This window comes from Serinus canaria, chromosome 25, assembly GCF_022539315.1.
Source record: "Serinus canaria isolate serCan28SL12 chromosome 25, serCan2020, whole genome shotgun sequence".
Classification (NCBI taxonomy): domain Eukaryota; kingdom Metazoa; phylum Chordata; class Aves; order Passeriformes; family Fringillidae; genus Serinus; species Serinus canaria.
Genome location: NC_066338.1, coordinates 6,506,527 through 6,526,459, shown reverse-complemented (window position 1 = coordinate 6,526,459; position 19,933 = coordinate 6,506,527). Strand labels below are relative to the sequence as shown.

General features: G+C 53.8%; 2 protein-coding genes across 3 annotated transcripts in view; one reads left to right on the top strand and one right to left on the bottom strand.

Moving 5' to 3' along the window:
• Positions 1–19,933, bottom strand: part of LOC115483858 (zinc finger protein 629-like) — a 229,171-nt gene that overhangs the window by 165,261 nt on the left and 43,977 nt on the right. The gene's annotated exons all lie outside the window — the stretch shown is intronic.
• Positions 1–19,933, top strand: part of LOC115484925 (zinc finger protein 208-like) — a 513,901-nt gene that overhangs the window by 474,164 nt on the left and 19,804 nt on the right. The window contains 2 exon segments of the mRNA XM_050984212.1: positions 11,507–11,513; positions 15,262–15,619. Of these exon segments, the coding sequence (XP_050840169.1) occupies positions 11,507–11,513; positions 15,262–15,619 (365 nt within the window).

The window sequence follows — 19,933 nt, the reverse complement described above, 5'->3', positions numbered from 1 at the left end:
GCTCATCCTGCAACTGCTCCTAGGGTGGTTTCAGAGAATCCCAAAATCAGCAAGGTTGGAAAAGGCCTTGGAGATCATCAAGTCCAACCTGTGCCCTGACTCCCCTGAGCCTTGTCTTCTCCAGGATAAACAACCCCAGCTCCCCCAGCTGTTCTTCCCAGGGCTTTTGCTTCATACACCTCCCCAGCCCTCTGTCCTTCTGTGGATACGCTCCAGCCCTCCATGTCCCTTCTTTATTGGAACTTCTGGGGACCAGAACTGGACACAGCACTCGAGGTGCTGCCCAGCCTGTGCCCGGCACAGGGGAAGAATCACTGCCCTGCTCCTGCTGGCCACCCCATTCCTGATCCAGGCCAGGAGCCATTGGCCTTCTTGGCCACCTGGGCACACTGCTGGCTCATGTCCAGCCTGCTGTCCATCAGTCCCTGCAGGTCCCTTTCTGCCTGGCTGCTGTCCAGCCACTCTGTCCCCAGCCTGTAGTGCTGCAGGGGTTGTTGTGGCCAAAGTGCAGGACCCAGCACTTGGACTTGTTAAACCTCACCTTATTGGATTTGGGCCCTGGATCCAGCCTGTCCAGGGCCCTGTGCAGAGCCCTCCTTCCCTCCAGCAGATCCACACTCACAGACAACTTTGTGTCACCACAGGTCCATGAGGTCCCTTAGTATCACAATGGTCTCCGTGATTTTATGAGGTCTCCCAGGGTCAGAAAGTTCCTTTGGCTCCAGTGGTCCCTTTGGTGTCACAAAGTCCCTTGGATCCTTGGGCCCCGCAACATCACAATGGTGCTGTGGTCCCCCAAGGCCCTGCAGTGTCACAGTGGATCCTTGGTTCCATGAGGTCTGGCAGTGCAGCAATGCTCTCCTTGGTTCCACAGTGTCACAGTGGCCTCTTGGTCCCAAGGGCCACCACAGTATCAAACATGTTTCTTTCATTCCACGAGTCCCTGAGGAGCAGCACTGACCCCTTGGTTCCATAAGGCCTCGCAGTGTCACAATGGTCCAATGATTCCATGAGGCCTTGCAGTGTCCCCATGGTCTCCATGGTTCCCCAGGCCCCACAATGTCCCGTGACTCCTCTATTCCATGAACCCTGCAATGTCACAATGGACCTTTGGACCCTGGGTGTTTGCAGTGCCACAATGGTCTCCTTTGGCTCCACAGTGTCAGAACGGACCATTGATGGCAGGAGGCCCCTCTGTGTTACCCTGGAGCTTTGGTTCCATGCACCCCTGCAGTGTCACAATGAACCCTTGGTTCAATGGGGTTCCACAATATCACCATGGTCCCCTCGGTTCCATGTACCCCTGCAGTGTCACAATGGTCTCCTTTGGTTTCCCAGTGTCACAATGGACCAGTGATGACATGAGGCCCTGCAATGTCACAATGGATCTTTGGTTTCACAAGGCCCCACAGTATCACAATGGTCCTCTTGGTTCTGTGGGGACCCTCAGGGTCACAATGGTCTCACTGGTTCCACGAGGCCTCACAGTGTCACAGTGCTTTCCTTATTCCATGGTGCCACAGTGTCACAATGGTATCCATGATTCCATGAGTCCCCTCAGAGTCACAATGGCCCCTTGGTTCCATGAGGCTGTGAAGTGTCCTTATGGTGTCTCCATGGTTCCATGAAGCCTTGCAATGTCACAATGGACCTTTGCCTCCATGGGGTCTCGCAGTATCACAATGGCCCCTTGGTCCCATGACACCCCAAAGCATCATAAAGGCCTCCACAGTTCCATGAGGTACCATGGTGTTACAATGGACCCTTGGTTGATGGGGCCTCTCAGTGTCACATGATCCCTACATTCCATGGAGCCACACAGAGTCAGTACAGTCCCCTTGGTTCCATGAGGCCCAGCAATGTCACAGTGCTCTCCATGATTCCATGAGGCCCCACAGTGTCACACTGGTCCCTTGGTCTCACAGGGCCCCACAGTGTCACATGGTCCCTTGGTCTCACAGGGCCCCACAGTGTCACACTGGTCCCTTGGTCTCACAGGGCCCCACAGTGTCACACTGGTCCCTTGGTCTCACAGGGCCCCACAGTGTCACACTGGTCCCTTGGTTCCATGGCCCTGTGCTGCTGCATTCCCCCCTCCCCTTCTCAGCCCGCCCTGCCAGCTCAGAAATGCTCCTTGGGCCTGGGCCTTGGCCAGCAGCCCCTGGGCTCAGCTCCTCTCAGCTCATCACAAACACTGTCTGCTCCAGGCACTGCTGCTGCCCAAACAGCTCCTGCTTCCTTGGGAGCAGCCCTGGAACTGTTTGTGTTCCCTCAGTGGCACAACATCCCTGTTCTCACAGTGCCAAAGAAAGCTGCTGGTGCCAAGTGTGGCCAGGATGAACCATGGCTGGGACTGCAGCCCCTCTCGTGGGGCCCTGCACACAGCGCTCCAAAAGGAGCCCTTGGAGCTCTCCTGGGCCAGCGACTCCCTCTGGGTGGGGCCTCTCCCAGCCGGGAACTCTCCCGTTTGCTGCACTCGGGGATCCTGAACAACCACAGAGCCTGGGCTGATCCCCCCACTGCTCCAGGCTCAGCCCTTGGCCTGCTAGGGAGATGCCAAAGGATCCACAGGGAGCATTCCCTGCCCTGAGGGGAATTTCTCCCAGGTGCCTTGCACTGACTCTGTGTGTCTGTGTGCACACAGGAGTGCCTGTGCTGGGGAAATGGGGCAGAAATGCTGCTCTCTGAGGGGTCTGAGTGCCTTGCATAGCTGAGCCAGGCAGGCCTGCAGGTAAGGGTAAATCACAAAGTCTAAGTGAAGTTCAATGCTGCTAAGAGTTGTTCTTTTTCTAAGTTGTTGCCTTTAATATAAGTAATAAGCTAAGCAAAATATTGTTGTTATTCCTCTGTTAAATTGCAAAGTCATAGGTTTAAGTTAGGTTAAATGCTGTTACGCTCTGCTCTTCTCCTAAATTGTGACGTTGAAGATATCAGTTAAGGTTAAGGTATAAGTTAAGTCCTCTTCTGTTTGAGCTCTGTTAAGCTTTAAAGTCGTATTCCTTTTATCCTTGCCCTCACTGCCCTTGAGTCACACACACACAGGGGCAGTTCTTACTTTATTTCTGGTTTGATTGCCTGGATTCTGTTTGGTTTTGTTGTTGCTTTGTTTCCCTGGTGTGCCTGAAGTGTCCAGTCAGGAGCAGAGTGACTCTTGCCAAGGAACTTTGTCCTGCTGTCCCTTAATATTAAATCTGGTTTTTGCTGATCCCTTGTCTGGAAATTTTTCAGGGCTCTCAAGCCCTCGTTCATATCAGGGTGAAGGAGCCCTGGCCCAGGCTCTGGCCCTGGGGGACACAGGGACACTGTTGGGGGGTCCCTGTCCCCCTGTCCCACCCCCATGGCCCCGGCCCCCCTCCCCGTGTCAGGCTCTGGGGTCGATCTCGTGGAACATCCTCTGGGGGAGGCTGCGGCACCGGGGGCGGGGGGACCCGGGGGGACAGGGGACCCTGCTGGGCACGAGCAGGGTTGGACTGCTCTGGGGGGGCTGTGAGGGGGGACAGGGCAGAGTGACCTCCCCAGTGACATCACACAGCCCTGTGATGTCACACAGCCCCTGTGGTGTCACACAGCCTCCTGTGATGTCACACAGCCTCCTGTGATGTCACACAGCTTCCTGTGATGTCACACAACCATCTCTGTGATGTCGCACGGCCCCAGTGATGTCACACAGCCCCCTGTGATATCACAAAGCCCCCTGTGATGTCACATGGGCCCTGTGATGTCACACAGCCATCTCTATGATGTCCCACAGCTCCTGTGATATCACACAGCTCCTGTGATGTCACACTACCCCTGTGATGTCACATAGCCCATGTGATGTCACAAAGCCAACCCTGTGTCACCTTGTGATGTCATACAGCAGTGCTGTGATGTCACAGAAGACTTATGTCAAAAGTCACCCTGTGATGTCACAATCTGTTCTGTGACATCACAGAATGATGTGACTGTGATGGCACAGCCTGCTCTATGATGTTACACAGGCACCAGGTGATGTCACAACCCACTCACTGATGCCACAGAGCCACCCTCTGTGATGGCTGACTCTGCTCTATGGCCTCACACCCTACTCTGTGATGTCACAGCCAGCTCTGTGAGGTCACAGCCAGCTCTGTAAGTCACAACTTTCTCAGTAATGTGACAAAATCCTCAAGAACTCAGTTATATTGAAACACTGAAGTTTCTTGTACTTTGAAGAGATCCCTGTCAGGGACGCAAGTGAGAAAGTGTCCCCAGATTCCAGCTAGAGCAGAACCCTGGAGGCAGTGATGGCAGCTGGGGACAAGCAAGGCAAAGGTGTCTCTGGTGCTGAGCACACCTGGATGTGTTTCAGGAATGCAAAGGGCCAAGGCCTGAGCCCCAGCCCCTGCCAAGGCAGATCCTGTCCCTCCCTCAGTGCTCAGGGCTCCTCCAGGGATGGGCACTGGGATGTGGGGATGGGCAATGCCAAGGGCAGGACCATGGGGCGGCCCCTGCCAGGCTGCTGAGCAGGGACAAGGAGGCAATGAGGCCCCAGGCCTGCAAGGGTCACTTGTCCCCTCCTTCTGGCCTCAGGCCCAGGGCCAGCAGCCATGGCCAAAGTGCTGCCCAAGTTGGCTCCGTCAGGGCCTGGCAGCTGCTGCCCATCCCTGTGCCCTGTGCAGCCCAGGCTGTCCTACGGTGTCCCTGCCCTGGCCTCTGTCCCTGCAGGCTGTGCTCATCCCCCGGCTGCCCCACCTGGCTGGCCCCTTCCTTTGCTGACAGCTCTGCCTCCTGCCTGCCTCTGCCTGCCCACACAAAGCCTTGGGCTGCTCCAGGCTCCTTCTGGGGATGTGCTGCTCCACAGCCCTGCCCTGAGACGGAAATTCCTTTCTCCTCATGTCCACTCTGGGCCTCCCCAGCTGCCCTTGGTGCCATTATTTCTTTCTTTGGCTGTTTTATACAATGAAGAAAAGCTCCAGCCTCTCTGAAACCACCCTTCAATCCCTCCCAGGCTACTCCTGTTCTGTCTTCAGTCTCCACACCACTGACCCCAGAATCCTCAGCCTGTCCCTGCTGGTTCTGTCATGAGGCCTCCAAACCCCAGCTTGGGAGATTTTTGGTTTCTTTCCAACGTCTGTGAAAATGGAAAAATAGTGATCAAAGTTATTTTCTCCCAAATCTTGCAGTAACAGAACAAGGGTCAATATCTTTTAACTGAATGGGGGTGGATTTACATTTGTCAGAAGGAGGAAATATTTTACAGTTATGAGAGTGGCAAAAAACTTCAACTGTTTTCTTCCAGAGAAGTGGATGCCCCATCCGAGGAATGCTCCAAGAGCAGAAGCTTTGTGCAACCTGACCCAGCGAAACCCTCTCATCCCCAGTGAAAGAATTCCTGTAGTGTGGGTTCTCTGACGTGCTGGGTGCCCCACAACACTTCTGGCCAGAATGTCTGCTGAGGGCAGCCAGGCTGCTGCAGGGGCAGTGACCTCACAGCCATCACCATGGCAGCCCTGGCCCTGGGCCTGGCTCTGCCCTTTCCTCTGCCCCTGCCTTGTCTCTGCTGGCATCAAGAGTTTTGTCATTAATATCTTGTCCCCAAGGTGCTGGGGCCAATGGCTTCGCAGTCAGGCTCCTGGAGCAGAAGTGGCTTTTCAGAGCCCAGCCAGAAATGAGCCCTGAGGCAGCAGCTCTGCAGTGGTGCCCACCAGGCCGGGGTGCCAAGGGAGGCTTCTGGCCATGCCCTGCCAGCAGCTGCTGCTGCCAAGGTGCCTTTGGTGCCTCAGGCTCTCCCTGGCACAGCTCCCAGCACGGCACTCTGCCCTTGTGCCCGAGGCCTTCCCTGTGCTGGGGCTGGCCTGGGGCTTTTCCTGCAGCGGGACCTGCCCTGCTCATGGCACAGGAAAGGCAGTTCCTGCTGGAGCAGGAGGCTCTGCCTGCAGTGGGCTCCAACAACTCCAGCAAGGTCCTCTTGACTTCAAAATTGCTTCCTAGAGCAGAATATTCTAATAATTGTTATAGCTCCTGTACTGTGGAGTAAATAACTCTGGTTAAAATCTCTCTGTCTAATCATGATCAGAATCATTCTGAGCCGTATTTAAATAAATTTATCTGGTATTCCATCATTAATCCTGTGGGACAAATTGGATTAAGGTTCAATTCCACCTGTCCAGTCTTTGACACCTTTGAAAAATGCTGGGTCTGGGATTGGATCCAGCACCTCCCAGTCTCCTCTCTTAGAAGGAATTTTAGAAGTCCAGGGGCCCTGCAGGGGCTGTTGGGCGTCATTTCTGTACCTCATTACTCAGCGGGCGTTTTTCTATTAAAGAAATAAAGCCTTTGCCTGAAGCTCCCACTGTGCCCATGAAAGGAACCCATGTGAGTGTCTGGGACATCCTGGCTCTTTGGCAGCCTGGGGACTCCTGGGATGTCACCGTGGAGCCCCTGTGAGTGCCTGTGACAGATCGGTGCCTTTGCAGCCCAAGGTCCCCTGGGATGTCACCATGGAATGGCTGTGACTGCCTGTGACCACACGGCTCTTTACCATCCCCAGAAAGCCCTGGGAGGTCTCCATGGAGCCCCTGACTCTGCCTGTGACATTCCAGCTCTTGAGCACCCTGGAGACGCTTGGAAAGTTCCCATGGAACCCCTCTGAGGTCCTGTGACAAATCTGATCATTAGCAGTCAACCATCACCAGCCCCCTGTTGCTACGGTCAGTTTCCATGGCAACCATCACCAGCCCCCTGTTGCTATGGTCAGTTTCCATGGCAACCATCACCAGCCCCTGTTGCTATGGTCAGTTTCCATGGCAACCATCACCATAGCCCTGTTGCTTTGCTCAGTCCCTCAGCAGCTCCATGGAGACCCCATGCCAGGGGTGGTTGCCATGGACACCAGCTCAGGCCTGCAGCCAGAGCCCGTTGCCATGGCAACCATTGGCAGTCCCATCCCCAGGCTCATGGGATCCCAGAACCACAGAATTGGCTGAGTTGGGAGGGACCCATCAGGATCCTCGAGTCCAACTGCTGGCCCTGCACAGGACACCCCAACAATGCAGCCTGGGCCTGGCAGCGCTGTCCAAATGCTGCTGGAGCTCAGAGAGCCCTGGAGCTGGGACCCTTCCCTGGGGAGCCTGGGCAGGGCCCCAGCAGCCTCTGTGGAAAAACCTTTTCCTGAGATCCAACCTAAGCCTGCCACGACTCAGCGGCAGCTGTTCCCTCCAGTCCTGTCCCTGGGCACCAGAGGGAAGAGGTTCCCACAGCCCCAGCCAGGAACCCGCTCCCAAGGCTGTTGCCATGGCCACCAGGGCTGGGATGCTTGGTTTACATGGGCTGCAGTTCGAGGAATGGAGTTCCTCACTTTCCTGCTCCCGCTAAAACCACGATGCCCTCGCTGCCCTCCCACCTCCCATGGAAAGCACAAAAGGCAAAGATCCCAGGCTGGGATAAGAACAAATTATTGGCAACAGCAACAAGATAAAGAATAAAAACAATATTGATAACAGAAGGAATAAGAAAAACTATTTACAGGGAAAACTACAACATCAACAGCTGGGTCTTCCTGGCCATGTATTTCCTCCTGCCTGGAAAGGACACCCTTCTCCTCAGGGAGAGAGAGAGAGAGAGTCCCTTTCCTGCCCCTGGCAATGACCTGAGGTGGGAGTGAATGTAATGTCACACCATGGCCAGACCCTCATGTTCTTCAATCCCACATTATGTCACTGGCAGGGGCAGGAAAAGGTACAGGTGTCTTCCCAGCATGGATCATGGGGAACATGGATCACCAGGGCTCTTCCCAACGTGGGACCTCCAATAGGGGATGAAGCTGAAGCAGTGCATGAAGAGCACTGCAGTGGGGGCACTCGCAGGGCTTCCCTTACTGGTGCCTCTGTTGGTGTCTGGTCAAGGCAGAGCTCTGGGTGAAGCTCTTCCCACACTGGGGACACTCGTAGGGCCTCTCCCCAGTGTGGATGCGCCGGTGGGTGATGAGGGTGGAGTTGCGATTGAAGCCCTTCCCACAGTCAGGGCAGAGGAAGGGCCTCTCATCTGTGTGAATGCACTCATGCAGGAGGAGATTGGAGCTGCTCTGAAACCTCTTCCCACACTGGGGACACTCGTAGGGCCTCTCCCCGGTGTGGATGCTTTGGTGGGTCACAAGCGTGGATCTGCAGCTGAAGCCCTTCCCACATTCCCCACACTCATAGGGCCGTTCCCCAGTGTGGATCATCCGGTGACAGATCAGGTTTCTGCTCTGCCTGAAGCTCTTCCCACACTCCACGCACTTGTAGGGCTTCTCTTCCACAAGGTTCTGCTGTGGGGATTTGTCCTCCCTGCTCTCCATCCTCAGCTCCTTGTCTGGGGGAAGAAGGACAAGGAGAGGATGGGATTTGTCTCTGTGCCAGAGTGAAGGGGAAGGAGATCCCCCCAGTGCATACCCAGCAGGACAGCGTTGGAGCGGAGTTTTCCTGCAGCCAGGAGCCATGCTGGGCTGGGAGATGGAGCAGTAGAGAGGGGGAAAGGGGCACTGACTTCCTCCTCACCTGCCTGGGTGTCCTGGGACATCTTCCTCTTCCTCGCAGCCACCTCCTCCATCAGGCGAAGGTTTGGGGATGGGAATTTCTGTTTTGGGAGGAAAACAAGGGATGAGTGTCACCAACATGATTTATGCAAAATCCTTTCTTTAGGCTTTTTCCCTCCTGAGAAGCTGAGAGGCCTCAGGAACAAACTGTAAACAATTCTTATCTGCTGCTGTGGAATGAACAGGTAGATCTGTGATTGATCTCATCTGGTTGTTTCTAATTAATAGCCAATCCCAGTCCAGCTGTCCAGACTGTCTTGGTCAGAGACAAACCTTTGTATTCATTCTTTTTCTGTTCTTAGAAGCCTTCTGATGAAATCTTTTCTTCTATTCTTTTAGTATAGTTTTTAATATAATTTATATCATAAAATAATAAACCAAGCCTTCAGAACATGGAGTCAACTTTCTCATCTCTTCCCTAATCCTGAGACCCCTGTGAACATTGTCACAGATGAGCACTTGGAGTTTTGTACTGGTTTGAAGGCAAACCTGTGGAAGAGCCTAAGCCAGAATTACAATTTAATAAGCAAATTTAGATCAAACACTCACTTAAGCTGATAGAGTCAGGGGCTGGTCAGGGGGCTGGTGGCAGTACCATTAAATGGTGGCTGCAGTCCTGTTGGAGTGATGAACGTGATTCTGTCGAAGCAGTGATCCTGTAGAAGGGTCTGGTCTTCCTCTGAAGGTCCAGGGGGGTTATGGAGCTCTTGTCCTCTGGGAATGCAGTAGGCAAGGTGCTCCTGGTGTTGCAAGGCTCAGCTTATATCCAGGTAGGAATGCTTGGTTCCTCCCCTTGGGTGGAGCATCCCACAAATGGAGGATGTAATTTTATCAGGTAATTTTATCATGTAATTCTGCAGTGACACTCAATGGCCCATTCACAGAAGATATCTCCCCTGGAGGGCGTTATCAGGGCTGAGTCATGGAAGAGATAAAGAACTCTGCCCCACCTGTTTATAGCAGTTTATGGAGATGGTGACTGAAAACATGGTTTTGGTTACATCTTACATTGTAACCTGAGACAGTGGGGTAATCCCTGCTGGGGGGGTGAACACCACCCCCCTTACCCAGACTGGCTCAGGTGTAAAACCCCCACCCCAGGAAAGCCACACACACAGGGGACAATGTCACACTTGCCCTGCCTCAGGGGAGGTCTCTGTCCCTGTCACTCCCTTGTTCTCCCACTTTTCTCTTTCTTTCCATCTCTCTCTCTACCTCACATTTGCTGTTCAATAAAATCCATGTTGTATTTGGTCTCATAACCACTTTAATCAGAGCAGAGGCATCTCTTTAACAATTTTCTTAACCACCTTGCAACATTATTTTGACACAGTGAGTTTAGGCACTTTTCTCTGGCCCCATGTGCCTTTGACAGCAGCATGGTTCCCTCCTCTGAGGAGGTTGTGGCTCTACTGGAGGAACTCTTGGAAACTTGGACGCAGCTTCCTCAGAGCTACTAATGGGAGAACTGGTGAGGAAAATGGCTGTTGTGGGTGGCCATTTTAAAGAAAATATTTTGTTGTCCTTCCTTGAAAAGTTTTAAAATCACTGGAGGAAAGGGAGCAAATGATACCAGCAAGACTGGCAAGGTTCATTTGTCAGTGTCCCTGTCACCCCAGGCCATTCCCCAGGGGGTGTCCCTGTCCTTCTCACCCCAGGCTATTCCCCAGGGTGTGTCCCTGTCACCCCAAGCCATTCCCCAGGGGGTCTCTCCATCATTTGCACTCCAGGGAATTCCTGGGGGGGATCTCCCTCCCCCTCACCCCTGTCTCAGGGGCAGTCTCTGTCCCTCTCAGCCCAGGCGATGCTTGGGGGTCTCTGTCCCCTCGCTCAGGGGTTCTCCATAGCTCTGGCCTCAGGGAATGCCTGTGCAGGGCTAGGGACCAGGGGCTCTGTGTCCCTCTCACCACTGAGGGTGCTCGAGGCTGGGGGGGCTCTCTGACCTTCTCACACCTGGGGAGGCCAAGGGGGGTCTTTGTGCCTCTCAGCCCTGGTGTGACCCCACCCAAAAATCATCGGGGTCAGAGGGACAGAGACATCCCCAAACCCCCAGAAGGGCTGAACCTGGGATGTGGTTTGGGGCTGAAGATTTAGAAAGGGGCTGGAATTAGGGCTGGGGTGGGATTTGGGACAGAGATTTGGATTAGAGCTGGGATTGGGGTTAAGGCTAGACATGGGATTGGCTTTAGGGCTGGGGTTGGGATTGGCTCTGGGGCTAGATGAGTTTGGTACTGGGATGGGATTAAATACAGAACTGTGGGGGTGTCTAAATGTGGAGTGAGATTGAGACCAGGATCAGGTCACCCAGAGCAGGACAGGGGGATGTCACTGCAGGATGCCCCTGGCATTGTCCCAGCCCTCCTCAGTTACCTCCAAACACAGGGGGCCGCTGGGTGCTCCAAGATCCAGGTGCTCCCACGCTGCCCCTCAATACCAGGGGAGCATTCCCTGAGGGAAGCCCTGACTGTGACCCTTGGGGCTCTGGGATCAGCCCTCACATCCCTGTGGGAGCAGCTGCAGACAGGACAAGAGATTTCCCTCCTCCTCTTTCCTGTTGAAGGATGAAGCCCAGCTGCCCTTTTCTTCTGGTGCCTCCTCCTCTCCTCTGTTATGAGTAAAAAAAGAGTTACCTGGTTTTTTTTAAGAAAAGGGTTAAAGAGTTTAAAGTTAAGCTGGGACCTGATTGCTGGCCAAGAGTTCTGTTGTTGGTTAAATGTTGTAATCACCTGTTAAGTATCGTCGTTAACCCTCTATTGTGGAGAATTCTTTTTTTCAGTACCACCCTTGCCTGCTGCCAAGAGGATGACAACCCCCGGGATGGTGGGAAGTGAGGGGAAATCTCAGGAAACATGCAAATTTATCTCAAAACCAGACTGCAACGGGACGGGACCCCCACCAAACCGTGAAAAATACCCCAAAAGAAATGAGCCAAAGCGGAACTGAGAGGTCAGGGTGGTGTTTGGACAGCAGGGGTGAGGTCTGAAGCCGGCAGAGACGCTGAAAATCTCGGTCACTCTTTGCCCTGGTTAAAATAGAAGTCAGTCGGGTCCAGGGCTCCTGGACCAGCAAACCAAACCGAACCCGGGGTATGGCCCCACTGCCCTTGTGAGGACGGGACTCCTGGCTCTGCCCTGAGGGGACAGAGCTGCACTTTCCTCCTCCTCCTCTGAGTCACTGCTGGGAGCGGCTGCAGGGAACTGCGGGCTTGTCAACCCACCCATCCTGATCTGATACTTTTAATAATGGCATTAAAAAGGAGAAAGTTCTCCTGCCCTGTTTATTTCATCCTCCACTGAGGATGTCAAACTCCCCAGGAGCAAGAAAATCTCCATTCCCTGTTTGCTTGTGGCTGCAGCCTGGAACATCAATTCAGAATGAAAAACTTTCTGATAGCCCTGCTGAATGGCACCGGGAGGGGGTTTTGAGAAAGGGTGAAAATTGTATTCTGATAGGAAATAAAGTTACAAAATTATTTATTTCTGTTCTATTCATTTTCAGTCAGTTCCAGTTTCTGTTTCAGAGTGCCACCTTCTCAGCTGATTGTGTTTGTGCCCTCCTTTCTCTTCTGCCTTTCTCTGCCTTCTCTGTTTCTGTCTCAGTGTCTCCTTTGACCCAGGGCAGCTCCCACCAAAGACCCTGACCTGATTTAATTCCCAATCCACGAGCTACAACAGCCATGGGTGAAGTTATGAAGGCTGTATTATGAACAAAAAAATGTTACCTTTTTTTTAAGAGAAGGAGCAGCAGAGGAGTTTTTCAGTTGATCTGAGAGTTGACCGTTGGCCAGGAGTTCTTTGTCAGTGAAATGTTGTAATTGCCAGTTAAGTATCCTTAAGTATCGCCATTTGACTCTCTATTGTGGAGGATTCTTGTTTTTCAGCACCACCCTAGCCTGCTGCCAGGAGGATGACAACCCTCCCCCCGGATGGTGGGGAGAGGGGGATATTTGCATCTCAGGAGATATGCAAATTTGCCTCCAAACCCAGACTACCTTAGGACAGGACCTTTACAAAATCGTGGAAAATACCCCAAAAGAGACGAGCCAAAGCAGAATAGAGAGGTCAGGGTGGTGTATGGACAGCAGGGCCGAGGTCCAAAGCTGGCAGAGACACTGAGAACCTCGGTCACTCCTCGCCTCAAGTACAAATGATCCCAGTCAGAGCCAGGACCCGCTGGACTGACAACCCAAACTGAAACCCTGGGTATACCCCACTGCCTTGTGAGGACAGGACTTCTGGCTTTTCCCCCTTGGGGAAAGAGCTGCAAATCCTCCTCTTCAGATTCACTGCTGGGAGCGGCAGCAGAACTCCGTGGATCTGCCAAAACCCCCATCTTCGAGCTGATCACTTTAATAAAGGCATTAAAAAGGAGGAAAATCTCCTGCCCTGGTTATTTCAGGCTGGCAGTGAAATGTCACTGTAGGATCTTGCTCCACTTAGCTTTTGGGTTCTTCTTAAGAGCTTTGCCGGTGAGGGCAGGAACATCTTTTCTTGGCTGGGAAGGAGAGAGGGAGAGAAAGAAATCGTACAGAGGTCTCAAACAGGGAGAGAAATAGGAAAGAGGTTTTGGGGGGGGGGAGGAGAAAGAAATAGGAAAGTGGTCTCAGTGTGAGAGAAAGAAATAGGGAAGAGGTCTCAGAGGGAGAGAAAGAAAGAGGAAAAGGCTCCAGCCCGAACTCCCCAGCTCCCAGGGTCACCTGCAGGGCACAGCGCCTTTCAAAATTCCAGCCAATCAGAGAATGCACTGACCAATTTCCAGCCAACCAGAGATTTTTTCTCTGATGACTCACCGGTTGCCAGGCAGATCCGCAGAGCCCAGCGGCCCAGCGGAATTTGGGGCTCCGGGCGGGGACGGATCCGCACCAGGGGGGTCCCCGAGCCACTGCCCACCCCTGGGGCCGATCGGGGGCTCCCCCACCCAGCCGTGCTGCCGAGGAGGGGGAAAGGGGGGGGGTCACGGACGAGGGGAATGCGGAGGAAAAATGCCTACCCACCGACGCTAATCACCACCCCGTGCTCAATTAAAGGTTCCCGCCCTCGCGCGCCGCCTCGCGCCTGGCTCGGTCTTCTTCTTTCTGTCCTTGCCTTTCTTTCATTCTAAACTTCTGTACTGTGCGTTACTTGCTGTTTCGTTCTCTTGTCCGCTGTCTGTCTTCTTCGTGCTGATTTTTCCGTGCTTTGGAGAGTAACATGCAACGGGCTCGGTGCTGAGCACAGGGCTGAGCACACAGAGATGGTTTTGTTCTTGCTGAGCTCGCACTGAGCCAAGGCCTGTCCTGCCCCTCGTCCGGCCACGCTGCGGAGGGGCTGGGGCTGGGGGGGAGGTTGGGAGGGGACACAGCCAGGACAGGTGACCCCAACTGACCCCGGGGGCACCCCAGACCGTAGGACATCATTATCAGGGTGTAATGTGGGGAGAACAAAGAGGAAGGAGAGACATTTGGAGTGAGGGTTTTTGTCTTCCCAGGTAAAACTTAGGCAGGATGGGGCCCTGTGTCGCTGGTGGGCAGGGTCAGCACCAAAGACACAGACACCAAGTTTACTTAAGGAACAGTGAATTTTAGATATTGAAATTTGCAAAAAATTACAAAAGTATTAGATAGGCAAAACAAAAAATCATTAGAAAATAATTCCAAAAGAGAAGATGTTGAAATGATTATCACTCAATTCTCCATTTTGGCTGCAGGCTCTGGAGATTCTATCTCTGCCTTCAGTCAGGGTTGCATTCCCTAACAAGTCCTGGTACCAAATCCTGCTTTCCAAGGCTGGAACAGTGTCTCAGCTTTAGCTGGCTGTGTATACAATTACCATCTGTTAAAGGTGGGGCAGGTATCATCTGTGAATTGAGCAATTTACTTTATCTCTTCCACAAGGAATCCTCCCTCTGAGGAGATATCTTCTGTTAATGGGCCATTGAGTGTCACTTCAGGACTCATAAATATTCCATCCTCCCATTGTGAGGTGCTCCGCCCAGAGGGAGGAGCCAAGCATTCCTACCTGGATATAAGCTGAGAATGTGAACAACAGAGTCAGCCTTCTCCCACTGGATTCCCAGGAGAGCAGCTTTCAGCTCCACTGGATCCCAGAGGAAGACCAGGCCCATCCACAGCACCACTGGACCTCCAGAGGAGAACTCCACCCTTCTACAGGATCCCTGCTCCAACAAATCCACATCTGTCACGGCAGCAGGACGGCAGCCACCATTTAACGGGAGTGCTGCCAACACCCTGACCCACAGCGTGTCAGGTGGTATTCGACTCTGTAAGTAGTTTTTTAGTACTATTGCATTTGTAATTTTAATGTTCCTCCTAAAGAACTGTTATGCCTATTCCCATAGCTTTTGATTGACAGCCCCTTATTTTGAAAATTATAATTCCAAGGGAGGGGGTTAACATTTTCCATTTCAAGGGAGGCTCCTGCCTTCCTTAGCAGACACCTGTCTTTTCAAGTTGACACAATGTCCCAGGACACCCAGGCAGGTAAGGAGGAAGTCAGTGCCCCTTTCCCCCTCTCTCCTGCTCCATCTCCCAGCCCGGCATGGCCCCCGGCTGCAGGACAACCCTGCTGCCAACGCTGTCCTGCTGGGGATGCACTGTGGGGATCTCCTTCCCCTTTCCTGTGACATGGAGGCAAATCCCATCGTCTCCTTTTCTTCCTCCCCCAGACAAGGAGCTGAGGATGGAGACCAGGGAGGACAAATACCCACAGCAGAATCTCATGGAAAAGAAGCCCTACAAGTGTTTGGAGTGTGGGAAGAGCTTCAGTAACAGCAGCACCTTGATCCAACACCAGATGATCCACACTGGGGAATGGGCCTTCGAGTGTGGGGAGTGTGGGAAGGGCTTCAGCTGCAGCTCAGAACTCGTCAGGCACCAACGCATCCACACTGGGGAGAGGGCCTATGAGTGCCCCACATGTCAGAAGAGGTTTTACACCAGCTCCAGTCTCGTCAAGCACCAGCGGATCCACACAGATGAGAGGCCCTTTCGCTGCCCTGACTGTGGGAAGGGCTTCAAGCACAACTCCACCCTCGTCACCCACCGTCGCATCCACACTGGAGAGAGGCCCTACGAGTGTTCCCAATGTGGGATGACCTTCACACAGAGCTTTAACTTGACCAGACACCAATGGAGGAAACACTAAGGGAAGCCCTGCAAATGCCCTAACTGCAGTGCTCTTCATGCACTGCTCCAGCTTCATCTGCTATTGGAGTTCCCTTGTTGGGAAGAGCCCTGGTTATCCATGTTCTCCATGATCCATGCTGGGAAGACACCTTACCTTTTCCTGCCCATGCCAATGGCATGGTGTGCGATTGAAGAACATGAGGGTCTGGCCATGGCCATGTCATTACATTCACTCCCACCTCAGGTCATTGCCAGGGGCAGGAAAGGGACTCCCTCTCTCTCTCCCTGATGAGAAGGGTGTCCTTTCCAGGCAGGAGGAAATACGTGGCCACGAAGAGCCAGCCGTTGATGTTGTAGTTTTCCTTGTAAATAGTTTTTCATATTCCTTCTGTTATCAATATTGTTTTTGTTTCTGTTTCTTCTTTATCTTGCTGCTGCTCCCAGTAAATTGTTCTTATTCCAGCCCGGGATCTTTGCCTTTTGTGCTTTCCATGGGAGGTGGGAGGGCTGTGAGGGCAGCACAGTTTTAGCGGGAACAGGGATTTGAGAGTCCCATTCCTTAACCCTGACCTATGGAAACCGAGTATCCCAGCTGGTCCCAAACCTGGTGGCCATGGCAACAGCCTTGGGAGCGGGTCCCTGGCTGGGGCTGTGGGAACCTCTTCCCTCTGGTGCCCAGGGACAGGACTGGAGGGAACGGCTGCAGCTGAGTTGGGGCAGGCTTAGGTTGGATCTCAGGGAAAGGTTTTTCCCCAGAGGCTGCTGGGGCCCTGCCCAGGCTCCCCAGGGAAGGGTCCCAGCTCCAGGGCTCTCTGAGCTCCAGCAGAGTTTGGACAGCACTGCCAGGCCCAGGCTGGCATTGTTGGGGTGTCCTGTGCAGGGCCAGCAGTTGGACTCGAGGATCCTGATGGGTCCCTCCCAACTCAGCCAATTCTGTGGTTCTGGGATCCCATGACCCTGGGGATGGGACTGTCAATGGTTGCCATGGCAACGGGCTCTGCAGGCCTGAGCTGGTGTCCATGGCAACCACCCCTGGCATGGGGTCTCCATGGAGCTGCCCAGGGAATGAGCAAAGCAACAGGGGGCTGGTGACGGTTGCCATGGAAACTGGCTTTAGCAACAGGAGGCTGGTGATGGTTGCCATGGAAACTGACCATAGCAACAGGGGGCTGGTGATGGTTGCCATGGAAACCGACCGTAGCAACAGGGGGCTGGTGATGGCTGCCTGCTGAGGATCAGATTTGTCACAGGACCTCAGAGTGGGTTCCACGGGGACTTTCCAAGAGTCTCCAGGCTGTTCAAGAGCTGGAATGTCACAGGCAGAGTCAGGGGCTTCATGGAGACCTCCCAGGGCTTTCTGGGGATGGTAAAGAGCCCTGTGGTCACAGGCAGTCACAGCCATTCCATGGTGACATCCCAGGGGACCTTGGGCTGCAAAGGCACCGATCTGTCACAGGCACTCACGGGGGCTCCACGGTGACATCCCAGGTGTCCCCAGGTTGCCAAAGAGCCGGGATGTCCCAGACACTCACATGGGTTCCTTTCATGGGTACAGTGGGAGCTTCCGGCAAAAGCTTTATTTCTTTAATAGAGAAACGCCTGCTGAGTAATGAGGTACAGAAATGACTCCCAACAGCCCCTGCAGGGCCCCTGGACTTCTAAAATTCCTTCTAAGAGAGGAGACTGGGAGGTGCTGGATCCAATCCCAGACCCAGCATTTTTCAAAGGTGTCAAAGACTGGACAGGTGGAATTGAACCTTAATCCAATTTGTCCCACAGGATTAATGATGGAATACCAGATAAATTTATTTAAATACGGCTCTGAATGATTCTGATCATGATTAGACAGAGAGATCTTAACCAGAGTTATTTACCCCACAGTACAGGAACTATGACAATTATTAGAATATTCTGCTCTAGGAAGCAAATTTGAAATCAAGAGGGCCTTGCTGGAGTTGTTGAAGCCCACTGCAGGCAGAGCCTCCTGCTCCAGCAGGAGCTGCCTTTCCTGTGCCATGAGCAGGGCAGGTCCCACTGCAGGAAAAGCCCCAGGCCAGCCCCAGCCCAGGGAAGGCCTCAGGCACAAGGGCAGAGTGCCGTGCTGGGAGCTGTGCCAGGGAGAGCCTGAGGCACCAAGGGCACCTTGGCAGCAGCAGCTGCTGGCAGGGCATGGCCAGAAGCCTCCCTTGGCACCCCGGCCTGGTGGGCACCACTGCAGAGCTGCTGCCTCAGGGCTCATTTCTGGCTGGGCTCTGAAAAGCCACTTCTGCTCCAGGAGCCTGACTGCGAAGCCATTGGCCCCAGCACCTTGGGGACAAGATATTAATGACAAAACTCTTGATGCCAAGGCAGGGGCAGAGGAAAGGGCAGAGCCAGGCCCAGGGCCAGGGCTGCCATGGTGATGGCTGTGAGGTCACTGCCCCTGCAGCAGCCTGGCTGCCCTCAGCAGACATTCTGGCCAGAAGTGTTGTGAGGCCACCCAGCACATCAGAGAACCCACACTACTGGAATTCCATCCTTGGGGATGAGAGGGTTTCACCTGATCAGGCTGCACAAAGCTCCTGCTCTTGGAGTATTCCTGGGATTGGGATTCCACTTCTCTGGAAGAAAACAGTTGAAGTTTTTTGCCACTCTCATCACTGTAAAATATTTCCCCCTTCTGACAAACGTAAATCCACCCCCATTCAGTTAAAAGGTACTGACCCTTGTTCTGTCACTACAAGATTTACGAGAAAATAACTTTGATCACTATTTTTCCATTTTCACAGACCTTGGCAAGGAACCAAAAATCTCCCAAGATGGGGTTTGGAGGCCTCATCACAGAACCAGGAGGGACAGGCTGAGGACTCTGGGTTCCTTGATGTGGAGTCTGAGGACAGAACAGGAGTAGCCTGGGAGGGACTGAAGGGTGGTTTTAGAGAGGCTGGAGCTTTTCTTCATTGTATAAATCAGCCAGAGAAAGAAATAATGGCACCAAGGGCAGCTGGGGAGGCCCAGAGTGGACATGAGGAGAAAGGAATTTCCCTGCCAGGGCAGGGCTGTGGTGCAGCACGTCCCCAGAAGGAGCCTGGAGTAGCCCAAGGCTTTGTGTGGGCAGGCAGAGGCAGGCAGGAGGCAGAGCTGTCAGCAAAGGAAGGGGCCAGCCAGGTGGGGCAGCCGGGGGATGAGCACAGCCTGCAGGGACAGAGGCCAGGGCAGGGACACCGTAGCACAGCCTGGGCTGCACAGGGCACAGGGATGGGCAGCAGCTGCAGGGCCCTGACAGAGCAAACTTGGGCAGCACTTTGGCCATGGCTGCTGGCCCTGGGCCTGAGGCCACGAGGGGACAAGTGACCCTTGCAGGCCTGGAGCCTCATTCCCTCCTTGTCCCTGCTCAGCAGCCTGGCAGGGGCCGCCCCATGGTCCTGCCCTGGGCATTGCCCATCCCCACATGCCAGTGCCCATCCCGGGAAGAGCCCTGAGCAAGGAGGGAGGGACAGGATCTGCCTGGCCAGGGGCTGGGGCTCAGGCCTTGGCCCTTTGCATTCCTGAAACACATCCAGGTGTGCTCAGCACCAGAGACACCTTTGCCTTGCTTGTCCCCGGCTGTCATCACTGCCTCCAGGGTTCTGTTCTAAACAGAACTTGGGGACACTTTCATGTGTGTTTTGTCCTCAGTGGGACCCACTAAAAGTTAAAGAAAAAGTTTGGACTATGAATCTGATCTTCAATTATATAGGAGTTCTTTGAGCACACTCTGAGGGACTGACCCTGATGCAAAGAGCACCAAAGCCCCAGAGGGTCACTAAAGTCCTTTTGCTGTGTCTGTGCTGCTGAGCTGGGCCGGGCTCCTGGCCCAGAGGCAGCTCCTGGCCAGGGCAGCGCTGCAGAGAGACAGCTCTGGGCAGGAGCAGCTCCTGTGCACAGCCCAGCAGGGCTGGGGCACTGCCAGGGCACCTCAGGGACACCAGCAGGGCACAGACAGAGCTCACAGGGGCTCAGCACTGGCAGGGGCTGTGGGATGTCCCCGAGGGGGCTGTGTCACAGCAGCACCTCTGTGGCTGTGTCACAGAGCCACAGAGTAGCTGGGAATGTCAGCAAGGGGCTGTGTGACAGCCCAGAGTGGGCTGTGTGAACTCACAGATTGGGCAATGACATCACAGTTTGTTGTGAGAGGTAACTGAACAGCTACAGCATCATAGAGGGGCCTCTGTGACATTACAGAGCTGGGTGTGACATCATGGTGTGGCCACATGACATCACAGAGTAGGCTGTGAGGTCCAAGTGTGTGCTGT